At 38.2% G+C, this 26,492-nt stretch overlaps 1 protein-coding gene across 2 annotated transcripts in view; it reads left to right on the forward strand.

The window, feature by feature from the left end:
* The window catches only part of KCNQ1 (potassium voltage-gated channel subfamily Q member 1), a 371,634-nt gene that overhangs the window by 253,779 nt on the left and 91,363 nt on the right, over nucleotides 1-26,492 (forward strand). For both annotated transcript variants that reach the window (XM_060768420.2, XM_060768431.2), the window contains 3 exons: nucleotides 7,605-7,699; nucleotides 9,398-9,444; nucleotides 11,202-11,263. In XM_060768420.2, coding sequence (XP_060624403.2) covers nucleotides 7,605-7,699; nucleotides 9,398-9,444; nucleotides 11,202-11,263 — 204 coding nt within the window. The remainder of the gene's footprint in view (nucleotides 1-7,604; nucleotides 7,700-9,397; nucleotides 9,445-11,201; nucleotides 11,264-26,492) is intronic.

Consider the following 26,492-nt stretch of genomic DNA (forward strand, 5'->3'; position numbering starts at 1 on the left):
TACAATTAGGCTCTAGCTCACATTTTGTTGGACTTTGGGGGAGGGGATTGCCAACATCACTCAATTCACCCCTCACTCACTTCACATCACCACTAGCTGCCCACAAAACCAAAGGGGTGGTTTCCTTTTTCTGGAGTGATTTTGTCCACTGCCCGATTATTTTCTAACTGAGTGGGAGACCATGATGGAACTGTCTCTCAGCAAGGCCAATTGACTGACTGATTTAATTTCATCTGTCTTCAGGAGAAGGAGAGGAGGGGAGTAGAGCTATTCCATCACCTGTTGAAAGAACCACTTCATCAAGCTCCTTATCAGCTGTCACCAGGCAGCAGCCATTCCAGTCATTTAATTGAGCAAAATAAAAACCTGTGCAGGAACATTTTAGGTTAGCTTTCTTCCTTCCAAGATTTTTTTCCAGATTTGTAATCAAAATCAATGTAAGTTGTGAGCTCATGGCTTCTGATTGTGTATATGCTACTTGACTAATGCAACTAGTAAAATAAATCATGATAGATCATAACAACAGATAAATTAAATTACTGAATTAAAAATGGGAACATTGTTTTTGATTATCACAAACCCACAGGTTATGTTCCTCCAGATCTACTCAAGACAAAGTTTTGTGAAGCATCTCATTTTCCAGGCAAAAGCTATCTTCATTGAAAGAGAATTATCAGGACACCCACTCTAGCTTCTGAAGTAAAATGAGATGGAGTCCCCTCTTTTTCTTTTACAAGGAACAGTCTTTAATAGATATTAAAAAGAAATATGCAGTCAGGATCGAGCATGAGCCCTTGGTGGCGCAGTGGGTTAAACCCCTGTGCCGGCAGGACTGAGGACCGACAGGTCACAGGTTCAAATCCGGGGAGAGGCGGATGAGCTCCCTCTATCAACTCCAGCTCCTCATGCAGGAACATGAGAGAAGCCTCCCACAAGGATGATAAAAACATCAAATCATTTGGGCGTCCCCTAGGCAATGTCCTTGCAGACGGCCAATTCTCTCACACCAGAAGTGACTTGCAGTTTCTCAAGTCGCTCCTGACACAACAAAAAAAAGATCAAGCAGAACAGGTAAAATAAAACATACCTTTATAGAATTGCATTATCTAATGGAGGGGGATCATCAGTTCAAAAGTTTGCCTTTTATAGAAATATCTGCAGATAACTCCTTATCAATTAAAGTATTCTGCTTTAATATTCAGGTCCATGTAGTACTTTTAATGCTTTTAATACGGAATACTTCTAGATCGGATCAAAGGTGCATTATCCTAATTCCCACAGTGACCAGCCATATGATTTCAGCAAAGCCAGAAGCATGGTATGATGGCAAGAATTTGTTTTTTGTCAGGGTTCACTTGCAGTTTATGCTCAGTGAGATACTGCCTCTGAACAAGAAGGCACATAAAGCCATTATGAGTAGTAGCTATTGATAGATAAATTTATTATTTTTCATAATCTTCTTTTAAAGCCACCAAAGCTATCAGATATCACCAGATCTTGTGGTCAGGAATTCAATGAATTCATTCTGTTGCTGTGTGCTTATACATCATGGCAAGTTTTGTTCAGAGGGATTTTGTCATTGCCCTTCTCAAGGTCACCCAGTAGATTTACATGGCAAAGAAGGACTTTGAACCCTAGTCTCCTGGAGTGCTAGTTCAGCACTCAAACCACTAAACCACATTAGCTGTTGTGAGAGAACCGCTTTCTTTTGCTGAATGAATGACTATGAGTTCTAGAATGATTCCAGATGAGACTTCTATGAAGCCATCACCCTACTTCCCTCACCGAAATTTACAAGGCCTTCTGACATTTTCATTCTTCCTCATAATGCTCCCTTCACTTTCTACTGCTTCTTTCAGTTGTCTTCTTTACCATGGAATATCCATTCTGGAGAAAACGTGTAATGACTACACAATACCTTTTAATTCTCCCGCTAGCATTGTGAAGCAGATAAAAACAACTCTCCTCTCTTCCACTCTTCCACATTCTCTTTGACATGAAGCAGTCAAAACTGTATGCAATATGACACTGTATATCCCTTGTGCGGAGGAACAAGTGTAGTTCCAGCATAAATTTTGTATGAGGCCATTAAAGTGCTATCAATTTTATTCTTTTTTCAGATGCTCCTTGATATAGAGTTCACTTTTTTCCCAGCTGCCACAGCTGGGGCTGACATCTTTATTGAGCCATCTGCCACCTATCCAAGATATCTGGCCATGTTAATCACCACCAGCTCGGGCTTCATCCTTGCATATGTGGGATTATTACTGTTCTGCCCCTGTACACAAAAAGAAAATGAACTTCAGCCACAGTTAGTTTGTCCATTTACCCAGAGAGCTTTTCACCACCATGAGTAAATTGGTGCCATTTTCACACATGGCTATTTTGCTCTTTCCCCTTAATACAAATAGTATAATAGATATGCCTGTATTTTATTTCTGTTGTTGTTGAGATGTTGAGATATTGAGATATCTATCTGTCTCTCCTAATGTCTTTTTCATATCTTAATTAATATTCACCTGGCTTTAATGGGATCATTTCAAGACAGCATCTTGGCTTGATAAACCTTGATGTCATTGTCAAAACTTAACAGACTAATGAACATTACCTTGCTGTGCCCCCTGACTGCTTCTCAACTAAATCCTTGTCAAAATAGATTTTAGGGATATCTGAATGTTACGGCCAAGATCCTAAAAAGGTAAAGGTTTCCCCTTGACATTAAGTCTAGTTGAGTCCAACTCTGGGGAATGGTGTTCATCTCCATTTCTAAGCCAAAGTGCCAGCATTGTCCATAGATATCTCCTAGGTCACGTGGCCAGCATGACTACATGGACCCCCCATTACCTTCCCGCCAAAGTGATACCTATTGATCTCCTCACATTTGCATGTTTTCAAATGTCTAGGTTGTCAGAAGCTGGGGCTAACAACAGGCGCTCACCCCATCCCATGGATTTGAACCGCTGACCTTCCAGTCAGTGAGTTCTGCAGCTTAGCAGTTTAACCCACTGCACCACTGTGGCCCCCAAGATCCTACATCAAAATTATATGGCAAAAATATCTGCACATGAAGTTGTGTATTCATTGTACTGTGTAACCCTACATAAAATGTTCATGCATGTCCATGTGCAGTGTGCATCAACATACAATGTGTGTTGATGGACAAAGCATGTCTGTGTGCAATACATGTGACATCAGTGTGCAATGGACACCTGCATACACATGTCCAACTTTGCTTTGACAATTTTGAACTGAATGTAAACATCCATATTGAACAAAAATGTCCAACTGCTTTGATGCTTGTGTGCACATGAGACATTGGGATTCTGGTCTATGTATAACTTTACCATGCATAGAAAACATTTTTAAATGACAGGCATTTTAATGAAAGTAGAAATACAGTCTATTTTCTCATATTATAATTACATGTTTTGTACATGGTGCCACTGGAGCTGGATGTTTGTACTTCAGTTATACACTACCAAGATTAGCTAAATTTGGTTTCTTAGAGTATCTATTTTAAAGGCATATTTTCAGATAATAAACTCCCATTTATGCTAATGAACCCAAGATTCCACAAAAAGTTCGTTTAATAGCCACATTCTTTATATTACTAAACATAAGTAATGAAATCTGCTATTATGGTGAAGAAAGCTAAAAATATAGCATGGGGTTCCACTAATGACAAGAGAAACTGACATGTCTGTTGTGGCTTGTACTGATGTCACCAGACGCTCTTGATGTATTTATAACTGAGGATTTCAAAGTGTTACCACAAATTGTATAGTGCTTTACACGTAATACAGTTACCTTACTATCAATCAGGAATTGTATATGTAATTTTCTGTAATCACTTCAGAGGGCTGTCTGGCAAACAAAATAGTTCAAAGATCTTTGTACTTCAAAGAATGTTGCACACTCTTGTACTTGGCTATTGTTTTGTTATTCTGCCCAGAATTTCCTGCAGCTTGAACTTTCCTCTATTCTTTCCCATTTTGACTTGGAGGGAAATACTCGTCTGTGGCTGCTACACTTTCTCACACACGTACAGCCCAGTGGAGGATACTAATACTATACAACAGCTGTGTACATATCTAGTATATGCCACCCATTCCCTACTCTGCCTTCTGCAAACAATTTTCCAATATAACAAGGAGAAAATTCTCATTCATTTAATTTAGTTATTGTCATCAATATTCTTGATTATAAAAGAGGCCTGCAATAAAACAAACAATAAGTAATTTAGAACAGCAAAACTCAGGAAGAAAGTTTGTTTGTATGAGCAGTTAAAATTAGACCATGCAGAGTTGTAAAGTTACACAGAATCTTACTTAGTTGAAAGAAATTTTCAGCAATTGGTATTCTTTGGGGTTTTGGACAATTGCGTGCAGTACAGGTTGAGTACCCTTTATCTGAAATTCCAAAATCTTCCCAATCCAAAATTGGCCACAAGGGTGGCTGAAATTATGCTTTCTAATGATTTAGTGCTTTCTAATGATTTAGTGCTTTCTAATGATTTAGTGGTTTTCTTTCATGCACAAAATTATTAAGCATTTTTATAATATTATTTTCAGTTATATATGAAATGTAAATTAATTTCGAGTTCAGACTTGAGTTACATCTCTAAGATGTGTGCAAATAAATGTATTCCAAAACCTGAATAACTCTTAATTCCCAAATGCTTCTACTTACAAGCATTTCAGATAAGGAGTTATCAACCTGTACTTCCCACAGAAAGTTTTATTTCTTCTGGGTGTGATTTTGACTAGACTGTGTTAAAGTGCATGCAGACACAACAATATATATTTACTAGGCCTGGGTAACAACGGAAAAAATTGTTTCTAAAATCGATTTGTATTTGGGGTTTTTTTTTGTTTCGATATTTAAAATAATTTAAAATAAATTTTCCTTTTAAAAAGTTCGATATTTACGAAATTTCGTAAATGGTAAAAAATTAACGAATCGATTTCCGAAACAATAACGAATCGATTCGTTAATGGCGGACGCGACCGCGAAATACGCTAAAAAACCTCCAAAACCTTCTGAAGCTTCCCTCTCCCTCTGTTGTTGACTGTTGGTGTGATATTATAATTTTTTTTCACTAATTAAACCATAAAACTGGCCCAGACATGCGGAAATAATAACGAAACGACCTCAAAACAATAATGAAACGAATACAATATCGAAATACGAAGCATTTACAAAACGTTTTTGAAAATTCATTTTTTTAAATAATTGCTCCAGAATGGTTCGTTATCGTTTTGTAATTGAAAAAATTAACGAATTATTAACGAATTACGAATTAACGAAACGAAACCGCCCAGCCCTAATATTTACAGTCATCATGCAGGATAGTCACTTTGTGATCTTAACCACATAATGAAAGGGCTGTGTGAACTAGCCACACAGCATTCATTCTTTTCAACTAGAACTGTTGTGGTGCTGAACGTTGAACTAGGACTTGCTGGGTTGCTTTGGGGCAAACAAGGCTTTTATAAAATTTGCACAAGATCTCCAAAAGGTATTGACTATATTTTATGTAGAAATATTTTTGTGATCATATGCCTTCAGGTTGACTCAGATGCATGGTGACTGTATTGTAGACAAAATATATTTAGAAGTTAGTGATTGTCTTTAAGTCTGAGGGAGTATAATTTGTTCACTTTCACTAACTGGGTTATCCCGACTGAGTGGGGATTCTAATCCTGACATCTCAGAATTCCAGTTCAACCTTTGAACACAGTACAATACTTTGGTAAACTTATATCACTGCATATGCCCAGTCTTTGTTTATATGCTATGTATTTCCCTCCATGCTTCTTTTTTTTCTCCTTTATTTTTCTGTTTCTTTTCTTTGTAATTATATATTAAAAACCCAATAAAAATAACCCAAAGGATCTGGATCCACTCTGAATGTTTGCATCATGTCCTAAGAGGGCCATTTTTCGTTATCCTGCAACATGCAGTTAAATGAGAGCCTCATCATAGGTGTTCTGTGGGCAATTTGCCTAATATCACCCAGTGGGTTATCATGGCTGACTGGAAATTGGTACCCCCTGATATTTGTTTGTGAATTGTTTCATCATGATGATGGCCCTACATGGGATTTTCTTTTTCCCACAGCTTGGGTTCCATAGCAGAGAAGGAAGTTTGGACAGAAGAGATGTGGCTGTGGGGGGGGGGGGGGGGACAGACAAAATGAGAACATTATTCACCTCAAATAAGAATCTTGCTTCTAAATGAAATTTTTCATCTGTCATGAAATTGATAGAACTGGCAGTAACCTGAAACGAATAATCTTGTCCATTTAAACCTTGTGGACAAGGCAAAGCTGTCACATTCCAGATGCATAACAGTGCTAGCTTCTAGCACAAGAAGCTGACATTGGTGAACTTTAATGTATATAAAGCTGTTACAGTAATTTTAAGAGGTGTTTTATATACATTGGTTTGCATTTTTTTCATCTCTGATCTTTGTACAGTATTTATGGTTACTAAGGCACTTAATACCCCCATTCCCTCTGCTTTTAAAATTCTTACAACATTTATAAAATTATGAGAGTTTTTAAAATGTTACTAAAACCACTTTTCTCAGCCTCATGAATGTAGCATGGCAAAGCACACACTAGCATAGTGGGTTACATTTGAATACTCCAGCAGTCAACTGATATTTCTGCCATTCAAATAGATCATGCAGCTCTCCAATGTACCAAGCTTTTAAAAAGAATATATGGAGGTTACAGAAATTCGATTCATCACCTAGAAAGGAGCACACAGGCAATGCCTTGACACTAAACCAGTGCCTGTCATCAGTAATGGACCGGATTAGGGCAAACAAATTGAAACTTAATCCAGATAGAGGTACTCCTGATGAGTCAGAAGGCAGCCCAAAGAATAGGCATCCAGCCCATTACACTCCCCCAGTCCTCCTGGACTCGGCACTAAACCTGGAGGCCCAGGTGTTGGCAGTGGCCAGGAGGGCCTTTGCACAATTAAAACTTGTGTGCCAACTGCACCCTTGAGAAACCAGATCTGGCCACAGTAGTACATGCCTTAATTACATCCCAGCTTGATTACCCTAACACACTCTACATAGGGCTGTCTCTGAAGAGTGCTCAGAAACTTCAGCTGATCCAAAGAACTGCTGCCAGGTTGCTCACTGGAACTGGCTGCAGGAAGTGTACAACACCCATGTTGAAGCAGCTTTACTGGTTGCCAGTCTGTTTACAGGCACAATTCAAAATGCTGGTTATGACATTTAAAGCCCTAGACCAGTGGTTCTCAACCTGTGGGTCCCCAGATGTTTTGGCCTTCAACTCCCAGAAATCCTAACAGCTAGTAAACTGGCTGGGATTTCTGGGAGTTCTAGGCCAAAACACCCGGGGACCCACGGGTTGAGAACCACTGGTCTAGACGGTTCAGGTCCAGGCTCTGGCTGACCACATCCCCTTGTAAATAAATAATTCTTTATTTTACCTGTACAGTATAAAGTTATATGGCAAATCCCTAGAGAAGAAAATATTAACTTTCAAGTCTTACTGATCAACTAGTTCTATTATCTGTGTATTATGGGATCTAAAAGTGTTACATTATTTTCCTTTCTTATAGCAAGCTAGAAAGCCTTATGATGTACGAGATGTCATAGAACAATATTCTCAGGGTCATCTGAATTTAATGGTGCGAATAAAAGAGCTTCAAAGAAGGTGAGTGATAGAATCCTTCTGCCCAAACCAAGGAGAAGTAAAAGAAAAAAGAAAAATATGTATTGAGCACTTAAGGTCTTTGGAAACTGCACATTATACAGCTGATTTGAGACGAAATGATTATCTACTTTCTCTAGACCAGTTTTTCTTAAACTGTGCTCCTCCAAGTGTTTTGAACTTCAGCTCCCAGAAATCCCAGCCAGCTTGTCCAAAACATCTGGAGGAGCACAATTTAAGAAACTCTGCTCTGGACTATCATTTCTTGGCCAGCAGTCTCTAGAACAGACTATATTAAAGAAATGCTGCAGATTCTGGCAGTGGAGAGATGGAAGAAGACAAAAAGTGAAAAGGGGAGATATTTTATGTTGAGATATGCAGTGTCAAGAGAATCAGTAAAGATTGCTTCAAATTACTTGAAGAGCTACTATATCAAGATAAAATGACATGTTAAGCTGGTTGGCATTTGTTTGATTGCTAGCAGTACCATGAGAAAGAATTACAGAGAAGAAGAGGGAGTGCTTAACATTTTCCCATTTATAAATTATCTATAAGAAGCCCTTTGCCCAGAGTTTCCAATGTCAGCACTACCTGGAGTTGAGGGCAGGAAAATTGTGTTGAAGAAAAGAGTTTGGATTGGGATACGGCTATCAGTGCCTTCCTGTCGACAAATTATCCTTGTCTGTACCCTCTATTTCCACTCACTAAGCTTTAGGACGTAAACATGGGGTCAAGAATCCTGCATTTGTCTTATATTGTTTTATGTCACCCTCAGGCAAAATGAACAAGATAGAGATAGGATGGTATTGGGCAACAGAAGAAAAATGCACTGGGATTCTGAGCTATTTTCTTATGCCATTTCAGTCTCCCGTGTCTTTTATCTCTTGTTTTCTTCATCTTTGGTTTATTAGTGCTTAGGAACAAGGAATTCTCAAATATTAAGTATTTGATTTTACCCACTACAGACCCTTGGGTATGGCAGAAAAAACTGTAATAATTCAAAGGGGCTTCCTGGAAAAGTCCCTATTCTTAAGCCAGTTGCACTTGTCTCACTATGGATCCTAACCATGGTTGGATCTAAGTCATGGTTGAATCCAGGATCTGTTCTCTATTGGTAAGACAGGAGAGGGGAGTCCCTACCCTCTTCATCACAACTCACCCTGTTGAACCAAGTCCCACTTGAGGGGAGGAGAGAATGAATAAGTTTTCTTTCACCAGTCCAGCTGCACATGACTTAATCTTATCTAAACCACTAGATAGGATTGTACAAAAATAAAATTAGAAACATTGTTCTATTACTGTCATTGGATCCCTTTTTATGTACGCATTGGCTTCTTAGAAAAGAAAAGAAAACAGAAAAGAAAAATAAAACAAATTCAAATCCTCACATTTCTTTGATAAAAGTTGAATTATTTTCCTGGTAAATCCTTACAATGTATCATTTTAGAATGCATTAAGAGGCTGCAGTACATTTTTAGAGACAAGTGGCTTCTTCAAAAAGATCCATTTGGACCAGTCAGTCTCCACACATTCTCAAAAGGATGTTCAAAGGAGTGCTGCTACTGAGCAGCAACTATTTGGGACTTACTTTCTTCCTGTGTTATGACTGGAGAAGCAACTGTTATTGTTGTTCATTTTCTTTGGTGAAGTCTGAGAAAGGGTTTATCCTGTTGTTGATTTACCTTTTTTCTTTCTCATTAGGTTGGACCAGTCTATAGGAAAGCCATCACTATTTATTTCTGTCTCAGGTAAGTTAACACCAATAGAAATCTGTGGAAAAAATGTTATGGAGGAGTGTGTGTATATATATCTACATATGCTTGGATATAGATACCTATTGTATCATAAATATTGTCCCTGTTCTCGATTTTGCCTGGGGGGAAAACACCATATCTGATAAACTGATGATAAATGCATTGTTAACAATATTAGTTTTGCTAATTGTTTATTACTTTATTTCATTTATATGCCATCTTTCTCCCAGAATGAGACCCAAGGCTACTCACAAAAAGAATTAGCTAAAGCCAGATTACAATTTATACACAGTTAAAACAACATTAGAAAAAAATATTAATTATATCCAATATAAAATTATCTAAAAGGATGCAAGAGTTAAAATAAAGCACACACTGCATTTAAAAGCTTCCTCCCAGCAGCCATTTGTTAAAAGTCGGTATGAACAAAATGTTTTTGACTTGCTAGCAAAAAGAGAGCAGGGAGGAGATTAGTCTTACCTCCTATGGAAGGGAATTCAAGAGAGTGGAAACAGCCAATGATAAACCCAAAAACTCTAGGTGAGTTCTCCCAGTGGTTTCATGTATAGCAAGGAAACAAAATTGAGCCCTGACAAGGGTGTCAAACAGGACCACCCCAGTGGCACCCCTACAGGAAGGATTAGAACTAGAAAGGCAGCTCATAAGGATACCATGATTTATGGTATGGGGGTGAGAGGTGCAGCAGAACAAGTAGAGACACACTTCTCCTGCCCAGTTCCCACATAGATCATCCACCAAGGCACCCCAAACTGTCTTGGTCCTAGTTTTCTGCTATCTAGTCTCTGTCCTGTTTGTTTCATCATAGCCAGCTCAACAGTAAACTAGAGGGTTCACTTGGCTCTATTAATTGGGCCGGGGGGGGGGGTGGATTCTTAGAAAAACCATGTCCACCACCCTGGACATTTCTTTATTCCAGAGCTCGGCCAGGGCTTCAGCAAGATCAACTACCAAGACAACAGGAACATCCCCAAAGGCTATCAAGAATCCCCTTGGATCTGTAAGGTTCCTGAGGCAGACCATCTTAATCGGCCTCCTACCCTCCAAGTTCCAGTGAACTATAAAGTTGGAGCCATTCCACCCACACTTATAAGCACTTATATAATTGTTAGATAGATTAACATAGTCTTCAGGCAAACATTCAGGCAGGAATAATATAGACAATATTATTAATACTATGTAGAAGGTTGTGAAATCTCCAAAGCAAATAATCTCCAAGACATAATCTTTTTGGAAAACATCTCAAACAATACAATTGATAGGGCCATTCCTGTATAATCTCCATGAATATTCAAATTCCTTACTTTCATTTTTCAAGAAAACATTAATTTTTGATTTACTCAAATTCTTAACATTATTTTCCATTCATACTTTCTGATCACATGCAAGTGCGTGAGTGTATCTCCTGATGTACAGCTCTTGCAGTAGCCTATTTTTAAACTAAATTATTCCAAATCAGATTTACATTGGTTGGGTTGAATGTAGTTTAATTCCTCGAATTTAAAGTATAATATGAAGTCAGAGTGCACTTGGTTCTTGAGCCCATTAAAAGGCAAGGTTTCAGCTGATATTATTAAAGTAATTAAAAAGCTTCTCTTAACATAATAAAATTACCCCTCTGTCAGCAGCATTCAATTAAGTAGCCCTAGTAGATTTGTTTAATGCAGTCACATGGTTTCATTCTATACTGTTCCAACACATGATATTCATCTAAAAATGTTCTTTCTGTACAGAAAAAAACAAAGACAGGGGGAATAATACAATTGGTGCCCGTCTGAACAGAGTTGAAGACAAGGTAGGCCTGAATTGAATTGCCAACAAATGTGGTCTTGTCTTTTCTACATCATACAAAATGAATATACACACATACCATATTTTCCGGTGTATAAGACGATCCCCAACTTTTCCAGTTAAAATATAGAGTTTGGGATATACTCACCGTATAAGACTACCCCTCTTCCAACGCACACCAAATAAAATTTTTTAAAGCATCAGATTTTATTTTAATATGGTAATTTTCCTTTTACTGTACCTTCTTCTCTGCCTCCCAGATCTTGCACATGTGCACCTGCACTGCTTTACTGCAGTCTTCAGGAGAGAGATCTGAGATGCAGAGGAGGAGGTATGGCAGTAGGATACAAAGGTGGGCCAGACAGGTAAAAGAGGGGTGTTTTTCTGGGCCCAGAGCCACTCTATCTCTTTTTTTCCATAACACGGGTGCCCCAGACGCCTGCAGCTTGTTCCGCCCTTTACTTACACCTTCCCAGTGAGGCGCCCCTTCACCTCACCATCGGGACCACATTAAGTCCACGAATCCTGATAAATCCAGCGTCACCCTTAATGGTTTCATACAGTCACTGCATACAGCAGGGATGTAGCCACTGCCATTTTTGAGCTCCCCCACCATATGCGGCAACCACAGATTCTCCAATCCAGATTGGAAGTTTCAGCACCCACTCTATAAGATGACTCTCAGTGCATAAGATGACTCCTGGCGCATAAGACGACTCCCAGCATATAAGACGACCCCTGACTTTTGAGTTAAAAAGTAGTCTTATATGCCAGAAAATACGGCATATGCAGCCCTTCCTTTCCTAATAATTAAAAAACCTGTTTTAAGGCAAATTTCAGGTAAAGGACTGCAACAAGAAATAAAGGGAAAACATGAAAAAAAACCCAGGTTTTGCAAAAACCACTATGTTTTTGTGAGAGGCCAGAATATATATATATATATATATATATATATATATATATATCTTTTTAATATATATATATATATTTATTTATTTGAGTTTTGCTTACATATATTTAAAAAGAAGAAGGGGATCGGGGAAGTGTAGAGTAGTTGGGCAGGGTTGGGGAGAAAAGTGTGATGTATGTAATTTCTAAATTACATACATATAATTGCAATGGGGAGATGTTAGACTTCATTAATGAAGGGGAACCTACAGTAGATCACATATCTCAGATACATTTTATTTTTTGTACCTGCTAAGGACCTTAAATGATACACTAAATGTACTGAAGCTACATTTTATTATATCATATATTAAAAGCTATCAGTCTACTTCTAGGCTTTATTAATTTTGCAGCCTCGTTTCATGGTGAAATTGTAATTAAATGATAATATACTAGTATATTGTTGTTGTTGTAGTTACAAGTATTTCTCAACCCTCCTAATGCCGCGGACCCTTAATACAGTTCCTCATAATGTGGTCACTCCCAACCATAAAATTATTTTCATTGCTACTTCATATTTCAGGATGTATTTTCATTCACTGGACCAAATTTGCCACAAATACCCGATGCGCCCAAATTTGAATACTGGTGGAGTTGGGGGGGGGGGGGTTGATTTTGTCATTTGAGAGTTGTAGTTGCTGAGATTTATAGTTCATCTATAATCAAAGAGCATTCTGAACTCTACCAAACATGGAATTAAACCGAACGTAGCACACAGAACTTCCATGACCAACAGAAAATACTGGAAGGGTTTGGTGAGCATTGACCTTGAGTTTTGGAGTTGTAGTTCACCTATATCCAAAGAGTACTTTGACTCAAACAATGATAAATCTGAACCAAACTTGACATGAATAATCAATATGCCCAAATGTGAACACGGGTGGAGTTTGAGGAAAATAGACCTTGACATTTGGGAGTTGTAGTTGCTGGGATTTATAGTTCAATTATAATCAAAGTATTCTGCATCCCACCAATGATAGAATTGGGCCAAACTTCCCACACAGAACCCCCACCCCATGCCTTGAAGGTACTTGCTGGCCTGAGCCTCCCTCCAGCCTCCCACGCTCTCCCTTGTCCACACATGCCTGCTATGCTGCCATGCGCCAAGCACATCTGCTCTCCCCTCCTCCACTTGGAGTCTCAGAAACAGCCTTCCCCTTGGCTGAGAAGCCAGCTGAGAGACTGGCCAATCACAGCAGGGGGATGGGCTTTTAGTGGGAGGATTCACAGTCCGTTTCGAAAAAGGAAGGAAAGGACAGGCATAGAGAGCCTTCTATGCCAAAAATAAAATATACAACTATATGAACATTGAAACAGGATTAAATATAAACAGTATTTAAAAATTCCCAGTTAAAACCTATTAAAACAAATTCAAAGTTAAAAATAGTGTAGATGGGAAATATAATGTATTCTATGATCTCAATCTGTTTATATAAAAATGCCCTAATTATTGGAATTCTTCTGCTTATGGTAGAGAAATAAATGTACTACATATTAGAATAACTGACTAATTGAAAGAACAACAGATCCTGCCCAAAGGCTTGGAATCAAGTATAAACATAACACAGAATGAGAGGAAAGAGGAAGGAAACTAATAAACCAAACATGAACAAAAATAACTGAAAATTTGCCAATAATAAAAAACAAATACCATAGGCTATTTAGAAGGATAGAAGAGACTTGGAGCGAGCTATTATTTCTGTATATTCAAATCCAGCTCATTCACTAGTGTTTCACTGCAATCTGTTCTCTTCCTCTTCCCTTTCTTTATCTCCTTATTCTTGCATGGGGTGTTTGATGCCATCTCTCATAGATCTAAGAGTAGAGATAACAGGTGAACCACACAGAAGGAGGGAGGAATATCTGCCCATTGACAGTTGATCCACTATCTTCCAAGACTTGTAAAAGGCTGAGTTGTGAACCTTAACCCCTTCCCTCTTCAAGGCAGCAGCCAAGTTGGTATTTCTTATCTTTGGTGTCCAGTAGGTACTTGAAGTTCATCTCTAAGCAGTTGCTGGAATTGGTCTAAACATATTATATCTGTAGACACATGAATCCATAGGTTTTGGAAGCCCAGAAACCTAGAGTATACCTAAACCTGAATCCTATTGATAGTCTCAACCAAAATAGATCCTTTGAATCAAGGGAGTTTTCATAAGTTGTGAATTATATTTCAGTATTCATTCACTGTGTATAATTTAGCTGGGAGTAACCAGTAGTGTTCGGGACCTATCATTACAATTGTAGGAAGCACTGAGGAAATTATATTATTAGTACTTCTGTGTGGCCTTTCAACAAGCTCTTGGATTTTGGCTTTCAAGCAAGACAAATATAGAAAACTATAGAAAATATCAGTCTTTGGTTGGGTAAAGCAAAAAATCACGAATCTTCTCATGAGGGGAAAATTTGGGAAGGCATTTTTTTGTTTGGGATGTTTGGTGGGCCCAAAGGAACTCATATTATACTCTAGACCATTACTTCCAGGTTCTGACTTAACCATTGCTAATACACTCATTTATGAAACACTGGTCCTTTTTTGGTTAAAATGTTTGTGGATTTTTCTTTATAAAAATCCATCTCAATCATTTTCAGTTCTTCAGCAATATTCAGTTCTTCATCTATAGTAAAATATTAGTATTGTTCTCTTTGACATTTCAGAGGCTTTTGATCTCCGATATTGTTGTTTTTAAATTGTTTTTAAATTGTGTTGGATTTTAGCCTGTTTGTAAGCCGCTCTGAGCCCCAGGGGAGTGGCGGCATGTAAGTTTGAATTATAAATAAATAAATAAAATTTCAATTTGTATTAATATTATTGCTAATAGCATTCTTAATACACTTGTAAATAATGTGAAAACATATTTTTAAATCATTTTTGTTATTCTTTCTGGCACTGTTGTCCTACCTGAGTCTTCTCTACCCACCATCCTCTTTCCTCCCAGACCAATTTCTATTTTTGTTTGCACAGCTTTAATCGCTAAGTTACTATTGCATCAACAAAAGCACCCACCGTTGATATCAGTCTCCCTGGTTTCCTGTGTGGCTATGATTCATCCCCTAAATTCTTGTGATAAAAGAGCAGAGGAAGGAAGTTATAAAAATTACCAGAGATACTAGATGATGCAATGGAGTGTAATGACCACAAAAGGGATTGTCTCCGGTACAGTTATGTATGCGACGGTAGTGATGGCAGCAGCTATAATGATGTGAAAACACACCATTCTGCTGCAAGAGTCATATCTCAGATGCATTTCACTTTAAGAGAAGGGACTTGGCATGGAATGTGAAGTGTGTTTTACATAGATCTGAATAATGGAAATGTTAGAACAGATTCCAGTGTTCCCTTTGTGTATGCGTTTTCCTATTTAATAGAAGTGGAGAGAGATAGAATAAAAATGACTGACAAGGAGTCTTTGTTAGGAAACTGGTCTTCCTGTTGAATGTTCCAAAAGACTCTGATCTGATAAACGGGTATGACAAAGATTCTCACTACCTTCACCTAGCTTCTGCAATATATACTTTACAATATATATTTGCAAGGAAGCAAGGTGAAATCATGCCTGAATCTTGATCTTCTCGCCATCCAATTTGATGAAACTTCCATAAGCTCTTATGATTCAGTTAAACATGTTGTATTCACTGTTAATCAGCAATATTCATTAGCTCTGGAAGGGTTGATGGCTGTGATTCACGTTTTAATTATTTAAACACTGTATGGATTATGTGCCTATTCTCTACTTAAACAGTGCAAATATTGTAAAAAAAATATATTTTCAACTGTATTTTTGTTCCCATGACATAAAAACCTACATGAATTTAGAACACATAGCCAACATTAATGTAGAATAGTGTAGAAAGTTTTTAGCTAATTACATAAACTATGGTGGTGATGTTTTTTTTAAGCAACTATTCTGAGAATAATTTGTTTGTATCTATGTTCCCTCATAGGTAACAGGACCAGGCAGGGAGGCCTGCAAATCTGAGCTGTTTCAGTAGACTTTTAAATGAAGCAAATCCTGTTTTGTCTAGCATTGCAAAGATAAACTGATGACGAAAACAAGATTTGAAGCTAAACCCACACCATTAGTGTGTGCAATCTATTTACGTCTCAAGTGGAGTGAAAAATGTACTATGAATATGCAAGAAAATGGGAGCATAGATAGGATTGTAAGGCAGGTGGCAATAGAACAGACCTACAAAATAATCACTAAAAGATCATTATCTTGAAGATAAACCAGTGGGGCTCCTCTAGTTCCTATTTAAAAAAATATTCTGCAGCCATCACATTTCACATACTTACATTCCATATGTTGTGCTGGAAACTAGTCCATTTTAATATAATATTGAGATAAAATGCAGCTGGGCAGCATTTGGATGAATGAAGTGTCTGTTGAGTGCTGGTTGCTACAGGATCACCTGAGCGGAATTCTTCCATATAATTATTTCACACAGCTTTTGTTTACCTAAGAATGTAAGCAGTGGAGATGTGAAGATTGGGGGAAATTACAGCAGAGGATCTCTCCACTCACTTCCCCTCCATACACAAAATCCAGGGAGATTCACTTTCCCAAGGTTTTCTGCCTTAAACTTTTGTATATTTAGTTGGAAGACCTCTATTGGATCAATCTGAAGGTCCACCTCATCCAACACTCTGTTTTGTGTGATGACCCAACAGTTACCTTATGTGGTACATAAGGCCATGTAAATATATGAGGGGAAGTCATAGGGAGGAGGAGCAGGCTTGTTTTCTGCTGCCTTGGAAATTAGGACTTGGAACAAAGGCTTCAAACTACAGGAAAGGAAATTCCACCTGAACATTAGGAAGAACTTCCTAATGGTTCAGCAGTGGAACTCTCAGCCCTGGAGTGTGGAGAAGGTTTCTTCTTTGGAGGCTTTTAAACAGAGGCTAGATGGCCATCTGTCAGGGGTGTGTTGAATGTGATTTTCCTGTTTCTTGGCAGGGGGTTGGACTGGATGTCCCATAAGGTATCTTCCAACTCTATGATTCTGTGAAAGCAGTAACTTCATTCCATTGTTATTCTCCAGCAACTTGTAATATAATGTTTATATTTAGAAATATATAAGAGTAGATGGTAGGAGAGGGAAATAATTACATCTCAGTTGTACATTTGGCACTTGATGGAGTGGGTTTTGTCAGTGGAATGACAATCACAGCCTCTGGAGAATCCCAGATAATATCACTGCCAAGTGTGGGATCAAGTGTATTGCTGGATCAAAAAAGAGCTCACCTAATTATGTGCCTTGTTCCCAAATGAAGCCCATAGGAAGGCATTAGTGGTTAGTGGCAGGTGGAGGCTTCCATGCCAGTGGGATGGAGAATCCACTCTGGGTTTTAGTCTGAACTTTCAAAGAGTGTTGAGGTTGTTTTTGTAAGATTAGTGTTTGGCACGTTTACACAAGTCTCTTTGTTTCCAACAACTCACACCATTACGTGCCTTATGCAGCCTTCAGAGAAATCTGGAAAGGTTTGTAAAGACCGTCAGCTGCTCTTGTTTGACAGGTCAGCTCACCATCTATTCGTTTAAAGTATAACTTGGAGCTCTTTTATTTTCCCACCCCACAGGCTTCTTTCCACAGGGTGTGTGCATGTGTGTCTATTGGTACATCTGTAAGTAAAAGAGTGCCAGAGAGATGGAGAAAGAAAGAAAAATGGCACTGGAAAGTCAAATGCTGTTACTGTGCACAGGGAAGCAGGTTAATAATGGCTTATAGTCCCCTTTTTATTTAATTTTTGGAACTGTGCCAAGAGGTTTTAAGTTTCATATGTAAAAAGCAGCCTGTATTCATTCAGGAAGTTACCATGCTGATACATGGAGTTTGCAGAGAGGAGGTTTTTTTAAAGGGCAGGGGAGAACTCTTTTAGCAATTAAATCAGTTTTGTTTTCCTTCATTTATAAAGTCCCTCCCTTGCAGAAAAATGGAACAAGAGTGTCAAGTTTTCATCTTTATGTTATAAGATCAGTTCATATGGATGTGATGGGACGAGGACTAAATTTCTGCAACTGATAAAAACTACTGTTTATAGCTCCAGCCCTTGGTGTGAAGGGGAAGTGAAATATCAAGATATATTTACTTTCCCCACTCCTAAGAAATCCTTGGTTTGGGGTTTGGGGAATACCTGATTCTAGTTTTCTGCCAGAGTTGGAGTATACCAATTATTCTAAATGTTAGCAAAAACTATTTTGAGGTGGCAATTTAAATACTAACGACTACATTGTATTCAGTTTATTAAAGTTTAGTATTTCATTAGATGCATAAAGTGTGATCTTTAGTTGCAGATACCTGAAAGGGACCAGATTTTGTGTGATCTGGGAAACTAAGCAGGGTCAGCCTTGATTAGTACTTGGATGGGAGACCACCAACTAACACGAGGTGGTGTAACTGAATTTCAGAGGAAGGAACTGGCAAAATCGCCTCTAAATATTCCTCACCCAAGAAAACCCTATGAAATTAATTGTGTGTTGACAGGCAACTTTAAGTCACATGCTCGCGTACACACACACACAATTAGGTATACAGATCAAGTGTGATTACTATCTTCCAACTTTATGATTCTGCACAGGGATCCCATTCAGCTTCCAGCCAGATCTTTTGTCTGCTCTACTTGTTGCATAATAACTAGCAAATGCTGCAGGTTATAGTGGAACTTTCCTCAAAGAAAGTGAAGCCTATCTCTTTCTCGTTCTTGTTCCTTCATTGTTTCAAGACACCTTTATATCACATGCATATCAGAAATCCTGGTTTTCCATCTACACAACTTATATTTTTGTGCAGCTGCACATTGCCTCTGTAAAATTAATTTGTATTTTATCTTGCTCACAGAAGGGAAGGAGTCAGTGACTAGGAGAACAAAGGCAACATCTTGCATGTGGGCTAGGCAGAAGGTATGATGCAATGTCAAGTGGTGTCATATAATCCCGTTTCTGCTACAATGGGCTATTGTTCAGTGTTATCATCTAGGTTCCTTACTACAAAGCCGTTTCAAAAAACATGCCCAATTCATGATGCTGCTGCTGGCAACAGTCTTTAGTTGCATTTTACAGGATGCCTAGTCAGCCCTTTGATTTCATTACCTGGGACATTTAATCTGATCCTTTATGTACTTCCATTGAGTCAACCTATTTGCTGTTTATACAACCATTTTCAATACAGGTTGACACTTTGATTCTGTGTTCTGAAATAAAGTTAGATCAGAAAATTTATTAATTGTATTTTTGTTTCCTTGCTAGGATGTGGGCATTGAGAGAAAAGAGGTGATGAAGTGTTGATGAAATTATTCTTGGAGCAAGAATCTTAGGTCACACCCAGATAGTTGTCTAGCCAGTGAACATGTGTATCCCACAGTTCATGCCTAGATGCTTTCACCCAGCCTCATTCCATCCTTGCTCATATTTGTCAAAGCTACATACTATTATGAGGATGGGATCCGTGCAGTTCATAAGTCATACGGGGATATGACAGCTCCGTAGTAGTAGTAGTAGTAGTAGTAGTAGTTATTTCATTTATTTATATCCCGATTTTTCTCTCCATATGGAGACTGAAAGCAACTCACATCTAAGAGCATTTTAATACAACTTAAAATATATAAATATACAAATATTAAAACAGTATTAAACAAAACAATCCAGATTAAAACCATAAAGCATATAAAACCAAGTTGTAAAATCACAGCAGTTCTTGATGGTTCTAAACACCTTCAACTTTAAAGGCTTGCCTGGATGAAAAGGTTTTAGCCTGCCGCTGGAAGGACAGCAGGGAGGGGGCCATTCTATTGCATAGTATCATAGAATTGGAAGATACCTCAAAGGCCATCCAGTCCAACCCCCTGCCATGGAGGAACACACAGTCAAAGCACCCTTGACAAGTGGACATCTAGCCCCTGCTTAAAAACTAACAATTACAAAAACTGTAGATTGCAAATCACAATTTCTATGTTCCAAGAATTTCTACATTGAATGTAACATGAGAACATTCACACGATTAATTAAAGACTGTTTATAAATATAAGATAATTTTTCAATACTTTGTCAACACAGTGAAACTAGAGCTTCCAACATAATTAAACAATGTCAGGCACAGTGACACAACTTAACACTTTCTATATTGTCGAAAGATCTTCTTCCATAAACAACATCAGAGACAGTGACACATGGTTTATCAATATATCACTGTGTTGACAAAGTATTTCTACATTCAATGTAGAAATTCTTGGAACATAGAAATTGTGATTTGCAATCTACAGTTTTTGTAATTGGTGTTATAGATATCTGTGCATGTTACACTCTGCTTAAAAACCTCCAGAGAAGGAGACTCCACCACCTTGCAAGACAACATATTCTATTTCCAAACAGCCCTTGCCATCACAAAGTTCTTCCTAATCTTTAGGTGGGATGTATATCTACTTGAGAAAGTTGATTTTATAGACTTTACAAAAATTTATTTTTCTATGTATAATTCCATTTTTCAGACTGTCCACTGACTTGTGATTTTCTGCCGTTTACTAAATCCATTTGACATGATCCCACCTGCATAAGATAGGGCAACATGACAACGATTGGCCATGAAAGAAGAGAGATGGGAAGTACTTTCTAAATTAATGTTGCATATGTCTGTTCTCAGTCAAGGTCAAACCCCAGGGAGTTGGCTGTTAGGACTGAAGAAGGTGGCTGTCAGTCCAAATGGCCCAGGGGCAATTGTGCAAAGCCAAGCAGTTGGAAGAAGATCCAAGGTGGCAGATGGCAAAGGAATGAGGTCAGGTAGTGTTCCCACACTGTGAAATAACAAGATCTGACATGAGAACTTTATAGGGAGATGAATTAACAGCACCTATGTCACTATGTAATACATAGCCTTGTGGTGATGTATTACTTTTGAAGCTTTGTTTGTGGCATGCCTTCAAGCCATTTCTGCCGTCTGGCTAAATCTGAGGCATAGGGACTAGTTTAGCCAAGCTTTGTTCAGAGCAGGATTGCCATTCTCCCAGTGGGTTTCCGTGGACAAGCAAAAATGTGAATCCTGGTTTCCAGAGTCATAGTCCAATGATCAAAATACTGCATTACATAGCTGTCCTTTTTGACGTTAGGAAGAGCATAATGACAGACATTTTGCAAGTAATTAGCTGCATTCAATGTCGCTCTGTTTTTTCTTGCAGCAAATAAGATTTACTTTTACTTTTTGTCCTTACATTTTGAGATCTAATATGCATTTGCACAGTGTCACAAAAATGTGGTTACTGTGAGTTTCTAGATGTTCCTAGTTCCCAAACAGTTTTAGCATTCAGGCCTAATGATCTTCCGTACCTGAGAGGGTGTCATTTTGATTTTCTCAGGACCATGTTCCAAGTCCCCAGTTTTCTAAGGGTTTTCTAAAGCTGTTATCTGTGTGAATGATCATGCAAACTGACTTGACTGAAAGCATTGGGGGTGGTGTGAATTATGTGCATAAAAGTAGCTTTGCCCTTGTTTATTGCCTCACAGAATATGCTTTGCTATGCTTTTTGATGTGTAGAATACTGCACTCTGTGTGTGCTTTGTTTCTGCATTATGCTTTGTAATTTCAATTTCATATATATTTTCACCTTATCTATATCTTTACTGTTTTGCCTTTTATACTATATTTCCAAAAATGGATTTTGGTTTTATATACCTATCCTACCTATCCCTTTTCCCTATGTAAATAAATCTGCACCCATTATTCAGTAGTGAGGGCGATGAATCAGACAGATACCTTTAAAACTTTTTTCTATGTCCTGGAACATATTTACCTTTCATATCCCTCCATGCTACTTTTTGTTTAATTCTAGTTTTCTTTCTATTGTGTGTTGATGGTTCTTTGTGCAGTTAATTGCTTTGTGCAATGAATTGGTTGTATTTCATCTTTGAGTGCAATTCAACTAAGGTTTTCATGACCAAGTGATGATTTGAACCTTGGTCTCCTAGGTATCCTCAAACCACCACAGCAGCTTTATTTTATATACTTTATATACTATGTATTTTCTTACCCATTAATATTTCTGACCAACTGTATTGACTTTCACGTGATCCTGTGTTAAGGCATTCTTATCTTCAAAAATTCTCTGGAGCAGTAACTCTCAAACAAATTTTTCAAATTGTAAGAATGCTTTAAGAGTGTCTCCAGACCAAATCTTGATTCACGTTTTTTTACCAATGAAACAGCCGTCATTTAAGCATCTTGAGGCATGTCTCCAGTTTCTTCTGCAGATTTACAACTGATGACATGACAAAATCTGTTTTAAAAGCTCTGGAAATTGCTTTCAAGGTTCAGTTAAATGAATGCTCCAACAATCTAGCACTGCAGCCTGGACAGTGTCATTGCTGCCTGTCAGCTAGGCTTGCATTGAAAATGGTGGTGCTAGGATTAAAGTCTTGACACTTAACTGCTTAGGATTCTGGCTTAATCAGTATGCAGGATTTCTCAGAGTGCCATTTGTTGCTGTTCTCACACGGTACTGATCCTTGCACCATTTTTATTGTTTTGCTCAATCACCTCCAACCCTGGTTTTGGCTGACTTGGATCTAGCATGTAATATGTTGTGTAACAGGGAGAGCTCCATGTTTGAGAGCTAGCAAATGACCTCAGGCAATAGCCAAAGAACTGCAGTGTTCATTCTGTGTGCTCAGGTGGGCCAGGCCACTGAATCTGGCTCCTCAATCAGGTCACTTTTTGAAACTGAAAGGAGTTCAAAATTAGCTTCTGACATGACATAGGAAAGCTTGGACTTCAAATAAAACAGCTGAATAAGAGTGTGATCCTATGCAAACTCATGGCTGTAACTAAAATAACAGTTTGAGTCTCCTGGTTGTATCCATGTTACATCAAGAACTGAATAGCCTATCTTGAACAAGTTACTCTCTCTTTTATGCTCTCTGTATTGTTAAGGAGAATAAAAGGAACCACTTTGCAGAGCCACAATTCTTAGACTACAAAGCCTGAAATCTGCCTTTAATAATAAGGTGACTATAGGGTGTGTATTTAGGGATTACAGATAGTCCCCAAGTTACAAACAAGATAGGCCCTGTAGGCACGGGTTCCGTATCTCAAAAACTACAGCTGAGAAGGGGAAACTGGTACCATTTTTGGAATCAGCTGGTCAAATATCCCCAGAAGCAGATCTAACATTTGAGGAACCAAAATGTGTGTTGGCCAGTGTCATTAATGAATGGGCAGATGTGTAGGCGTCCTCTTTCCCCTTTTGTGATTCAGCCCCAACCCAAAATGGACTTGGCTTCCCACAAATGATGCAGTCATACCAAGTCTAATTCTAAACTTGGTGCAATGTTTGCTTGAAATCTCTGATGCATCAGAACAAGCACTGCTCTAACATGTGCAGAGCTGGGCATTTTCACCACTGATTAATAATCCCTAGACACAAGAAAAATACAGTTTCTCTGATGTGCTGAAAAGTCCTACCTGAGTCCTACCTGTATTTACTCAAGTCTAATGTGCCATTGAATCTAATGCGCACCTCAATTTTCAAAACTCTGAAACCAAAAAAGTATTTGCCGCTGAATGTAATGCACTTCAGCAAAAAGTGCACTCTTTGTAATTTGATCAAAAAGTTGCTGGCTATTAGGATTCCTTCTTTAAAAACAATTGTGTTAGAGTATCAAAGCTTCTGGGAATGGAAAACGAAACATTGGGGTGCATATATGCTGCAGAATGAATCCACTTTAATTGCCTCATTTCAATACTATGGAATTATGGGTGTTGTAGTTTTACAAGGTCTTGACCCTACTCTGTCAAACAATGCTGATACCTCACCAAATTACAAATCCCAGGATTGCATAGTATTGAGCCATGGTCATTAAATTTGAAGTGACATCCCTCAAATAGGGGCTCCAGGGGCTCCTGAAGCAGGTTTCCCTTTTGCTTTGGCTCAGCACTAAGATTACTGTATTACGTGAATCTAATGGGTGCCCTAATTTTGGCAAGGTCGTTTATCCAAAAAGGGTTAACCTTAGTTTTGAGCATTTCTCTGATGAATCCATAATTCACAGTTCTTAATTTTAAAACATTGGAATCTCAATGAAAATTGGAAGGAATTGGAAAGGAAGCAATACATTTGCAGGGCAAGTTTTAGTGAGAGGATTTGGAAATTATTTCTCTCCACTGAAAGTTTTAGCTTGAGTGGAAACAAGATATAATCCCTTGTGATAATACAATGATTAATAAAGGATTTGAGGGTGATTAAGAGTATTACAGGGTGGAGCCATGCTTCTCCTTTGACCTTGTGCTTTCAATTTAATTACGGTGCAATTTCAACCACATTTCTGAAGCTTGTTACTCTTAGGCTGCACGCAAGTCATGTGAATCGAGTTTGCTTGTGGGATAGTGACAAAGAAAACAGAACTGTATATATATTGCAGAAAAGTGCAAAGCAAAAGATTGGCAACAATGTATGGAAAATTATTCATGACTTTTAGCTAATGAGATTACTCTTTAGAAAGAGCCAAAGTTTAAGGTTCTCACTCAGTGCTAGAGGAAATGAATCTATTACAGCCCCAAAACATTTGGAAGAGGGAGAAGAGCTCTCAAATTTTTACAAAACATTTGAACTGAACATTAAGGGCTAAATTCAATCTTACCTCTAACTAGAATGGACCTACTGAAATTAACCTACATCAGTGTTGACTGGCAAGTTCTTTCAGTGGGTTTGCTCCAGCTGGACTAAAAGTGCTTCTATCCTTATTGCTCTTGGTCATGTGTTTACCGTGACATATTTCATGTTACATAAGAAAATAGTAAGGCCAGAGCAGGCAATTGCAGCAGATGTGGCTGATCAGATAAAACTAATCAGTGTCTAAGACACTTGGAAATAACTTTGCAGAGCATGCTGCAATGCAGATGGATTTGTGGAACTAATGCTGTCATTTCAGAGAGATTTCCAGCCAAGGAATATTGTAATTGGTCAAACAGAATAAAATTATCAACAGCAGTACAATTTGAACATTTAATCCTCTGTCCAAAAAATCCTGTGAGGACGGAAAGATTGTGTAGAGCCTCTTACAACTGAGATGAGCCTAACTATAGGGGAACACAGTGTAAGGGCAGTTGTGGACCTTGCAAAAAAACCCAAGTAGAAGAAGCATTTTCTGCAAAGTGACAAACCTCACCACTACACACACACAAAGCCAAAAAACCAAAACCACTTCTCTATCTCCCACACATTGAGATGTGTGAATTTCTGCAATATTTGTGGAATATGGACTCAGTCCTCCTAGTTTATCACTTTTCTCTCTGTGTGTATATATAATCTAAAACTCCAAATGGAGAACATACCTTTTACAATATTACTTTTTAGAATAATGCCCACTGAGAGAGCCAGCCATTAAATATGGCATCTGTATTCACAGATTGTATATTAATAGTGATTATGTCTGTAAATGAAGAATCTGTCCCATTGCACAAAGCCAGTGCTTCCAAACTGGTAGATTAGTAGATTGGTTAAAATGAGGCCCAGACTTTCACCAGTCTTCATATGTTGCAGTCTTGACAGCATAGTAGATTGGTGAATGACTGCAGAGACATTTACAGCTATCAACCCTTGAGAGCTAATCCAATATCATGGAGCTTGGAAGACATTTGAAGGTGAATGCCCACATGTCTGCATTGAGTCTGAATCTTTTCATATCCACATATCCCTAAGAGATTATCCCATATCCACCTCATTATATTTCTGAATGAGCAGATAATTAGAGAGGGGCCCAGGTGCACTATACAAAGCAAGTCCAGATGGCTAAGCCAAGCGAGCTATGCCACGTGCAGCACCTGAGGAAGCATAGCCTGAGGAAAAATTATTTCCTGACCCAAACACAACGAGAACTAACCAAACTTTCATTATGAAAGCAAAGTCTCTTTCCCAAAGTCTCTAAGAATACTCTAGGTCAAAAGAAGGGATATGGAATTATGTTCTGCCATGTAAAACCCCAAGGTGTATTCAGCCAAGTTTAGTTCAAAACCTTCAAGGGCAATAAGAATCAGAGCTAGAAAAGTTTCTTTTTCAATGCACTCTGCTTGAGCTCCCCAACAATAAATGCCATAGCCAAAATATTATTAGGAGACACTTTCTCAGAATTTTGTATTTCAATTATAAGCTGATCTTTTTAGACAATTATAACATTTTCAAGGACACAGATGAGCTCAACTGAATATTTATTCAATTACCCTGCTGTCCTCAGGTTTCAAAAGATCAATGGTTTAATTTCTTGATATGTGACTCCAAATTGGAATTATGCCCACTATATTGA

This window comes from Anolis sagrei, chromosome 1 (genome assembly GCF_037176765.1).
Source record: "Anolis sagrei isolate rAnoSag1 chromosome 1, rAnoSag1.mat, whole genome shotgun sequence".
NCBI classification, from domain to species: domain Eukaryota; kingdom Metazoa; phylum Chordata; class Lepidosauria; order Squamata; family Dactyloidae; genus Anolis; species Anolis sagrei.